The following is a 3,179-nucleotide window of genomic DNA, read 5'->3' as shown; positions in this document are numbered from 1 at the left end:
TATCCGATTCGGAGATAGCCGAATCGGTTAAAGCCGCTTCAGCCAATGAGGTGGCTCCCCCTCCCCCTCCCAAACAGGGAGTGGCAACCCTGGCAGGTGCAGCCAATTAAGAACTTTCTGGAGAGCCTGCCTGAGCTGAGCAGTCACAGTTAGCAGCAGTGGGAGTAGGAGGTAGTGAACTGTTCAGACCAAGATGGCAAACCAGAGTGAGAGCCAGAAGTCCAGCCAGAAGAGGAAGCCTAAGTTCAGCAGCACCGAGCTGCAGGTGTTGGTTGAGGAGGTGGTGAGGGTGCACCGGCAGCTATTCGGAAGGCTGTCCCTCAATGTGCCAGAATGCACCAAGAGGAGGCTCTGGAGCGATATCGGTCAGAAGGTCAACGCTGTGGGTGTCACCCCCAGGTCCCTGGATGAGCTGAAGAAGCGCTTCTACGACATCCGCAGCCTGACCAAACGGAAGATGGCAGAGATCCAGAAGCAGGCTGGAGTCACTGGTGGTGGCAGGAACCCGGCGCCACCCCTCACCGAGCTGGAGGAACTGGTCTCCAGCACCATTGAGAGGGAGAGCGTGACCGGAATTGGGACCCTGGACAGCTCAGCCAGAGCTACAGCTACAGGTAAGAGGCATGCGCATCAGGACACACCCTACCAGACACCTCCCCATTAGACACAATGCATAGCCAAACCCCAGCACAGTACTGCAACCAACATACAAGAGACAAGCATCATGGTACATCCAGTCAGCAGTAGGTATCAAAATATGGCAGTGCAGAATCACAAGACATGAAACAGTGGAACACATTCTACGGAGATGCTAGGACATGTGGAATGCTTTAATTGTACTGACTGTAATACATCGGTACTCTATTTACAAATGCTTCTTTGTACCTAGGGGCACCATCAGGCGGACAAACACTGCCAAAGGAGGCAGCAGCACCATCTACCACTGCACTCGCAGGGCCGAGCACGAGTCAGGCTGCCGAGGAGGAGGAGGAAAACACCATAGGCCTGGATATTGAGGGAGACCTGGAAATTGACTTTGATGCACTTCACTCCCCACAAATGCAAAGCACACCCTCCTTGCAATTCTCCCCAGAGAACTCCCCGACAAGGGAGCTCTTTCCACCTACACCAGCTCCTGCCACTGTGGCTCCAGTACACCCTGTCCTGGGAGCAGGGGCTCAGGCCCCGGCCAGCACCACACCCCCACCAGTGGCACCCCAGCCCACGCAGCAGGCGGGCAGCAGCAGTACCCGGCGCCGTGCCATTCCCACCACTGCAGACCCAGCACGGGAGGCCAGTGTGTTCCGGGGCCTCGAAGGCAATATGGTGAAGATCCAAAGGCAGCAGGCGAAATCCATCATGGCATGCCAACGCCAGCTCCTGCAGCACAACCTGCAGATGGGGGAAATGGTGAAAGGATTTCAGGCCTTTGTGGCTTCCAACAAGGAGGCAGTAGCAGGTTTAGGCAGGCTAACCACTGCCATCACACAGTTATGTGGCAGAATGGAGGAGCAAGAGGTGGTGCGCAGGCGGGATGCCCGGGTGCAGAACCGCTCCTTGAGCCGCCTTGCTGCAGCAACGGCACAACTCTGTCAGCGTGGTGCCAACATGGAGTCTAGTCTCGCTCAAAATACCGCAGAGTTGACAAGGGGAATGGCCCGCATCACGACAGCAATGGAGGCCTTGATCATCTCTAACACTGCCGCAAATCCTGCCCTGGACCTGGGGGATGCTGGGGACAGCAGCAGCCGCAGCAGCCCGGCCAGCGCTGCGTCAGAGCCACGCAGGAGCACCAGGCGCTCCGCAGATGCCGCTGGTCATTCTGAAGGGGGTGAGGGACACCACAGTGGGGCTGCAAAGCGCTCAAAGAAATAGCCTAGCAAGGGCGGGTGAGGCAACCTGGACCCTAGACTTTTGTTTTCATTGACATTACACCTTTGTTTTGTTGCACATCAGTGCAGTAACTGTGTAGCAACAGTATTAAAAATTGCTTATTCAACACAACCATTCACCTGTCTGTGCATTTTTACTCACTCAGAAATAGTTTGCTGTTATCTCCTCACGTCTATGTCTCCCATCACTTGGCGTACACACCCCAGCTGGCTGTGTTAGTGGCACAGCTTCGTCGTCATCATGGTCCTCGTAGTCACTCAACTCCACCTCAGTGCCCTTCTTCACCGCAAGGTTGTGTAACATTGCACAGACAGCTATGATTTTGCAACAGGTGATGGGGGTGTACTGCCTTGCACCTCCACTCTTGTGCAGGCATCTAAACCTGCTTTTCCAGATGCCGAATGTCCTTTCCACAACATTCCTGGTGCTTTTGTGGGCACGGTTATACCTCCTTTGGCTGGGTGTAGAGGGGTTGAGGTAGGGGGTGAGAATGAATGAACGGAGGGCATATGCACTGTCGCCTAGAAGGAAAAGGGGTAAAATTACTTACATGCATACATGTATTTCACTTTGCTGTTTTTGGTTATGGGGGGCTGATGATGTGTCTCACCTAGGAGGTATCCTTCTCCAAATTCCCCAGCCATCAGCCGTGCATAGATGCCGCTCTGTTGGAAAATGTAGGAGTCGTGGGTACTACCCGGAAATTTTGCTACCAGGTCTGTGATGATGCATTTCGCATTGCAGATCACCTGTACGTTGATGGTGTGAGTGGACTTCCGATTGCGGTAGATGTATTCTGTGTCAGATGGTGGGCAAATCGGAATGTGTGTGCCGTCTATGCAGCCAATGATGTGGGGGAATCTTGCCATCTGGTAAAAGTCTGCTTTGGTCTGTACAAGTTCTGCCTGGGTTGCAGGGAAGGAAATGTAGTGGGCCATCCTCTGGATCATGGCATCAAGGAACTTGTGGAAGAACCTTGACAGGCTGCTCTGGGTCACCCCTCCTGCCACAGCGACTACACTTTGGTAGCTGCCAGACGCCAGCAGGTGTAGGCAGCATAGCACCTGCACCTGCACAGGGATTGCGTGTGCCCTTGGGGTGGGGTGCTGCAACAGGGGTTGGAGGTCCCTAATGAGGTCTGTGATGGTCTCTGAGTCCAGCCTGTACCGCTGTAGGATCTCTGCATCTGTCAGCATGACCAGGGTGATACGTTGTCTGTATACCTGCTCCTCTCTTTGCCATTCCCTCTCTCCTTGCTGCTGTAGCCGTAGCCGCCTCGCTATGAC

At 54.5% G+C, this 3,179-nt stretch overlaps 1 protein-coding gene across 1 annotated transcript; it reads left to right on the top strand.

Annotated features, from left to right (window-relative positions):
* The first annotated feature begins 310 nt into the window (after positions 1–310).
* Positions 311–1,918, top strand: LOC144824516 (uncharacterized). The gene is made up of 2 exons (XM_078683581.1): positions 311–614; positions 890–1,918. The coding sequence occupies exons 1-2, from the start codon at positions 458–460 to the stop codon at positions 1,873–1,875; spliced, it is 1,143 nt and encodes a 380-aa protein (XP_078539707.1). The 5' UTR covers positions 311–457; the 3' UTR covers positions 1,876–1,918.
* The last annotated feature ends 1,261 nt before the right edge of the window (positions 1,919–3,179 follow it).

Source organism: Lissotriton helveticus, chromosome 3_1, assembly GCF_964261635.1.
Source record: "Lissotriton helveticus chromosome 3_1, aLisHel1.1, whole genome shotgun sequence".
Taxonomy (NCBI): Eukaryota; Metazoa; Chordata; class Amphibia; order Caudata; family Salamandridae; genus Lissotriton; species Lissotriton helveticus.
The sequence above is the reverse complement of the archived record's forward strand: the minus strand, read 5'-3'. Positions and strand labels throughout refer to the sequence as shown.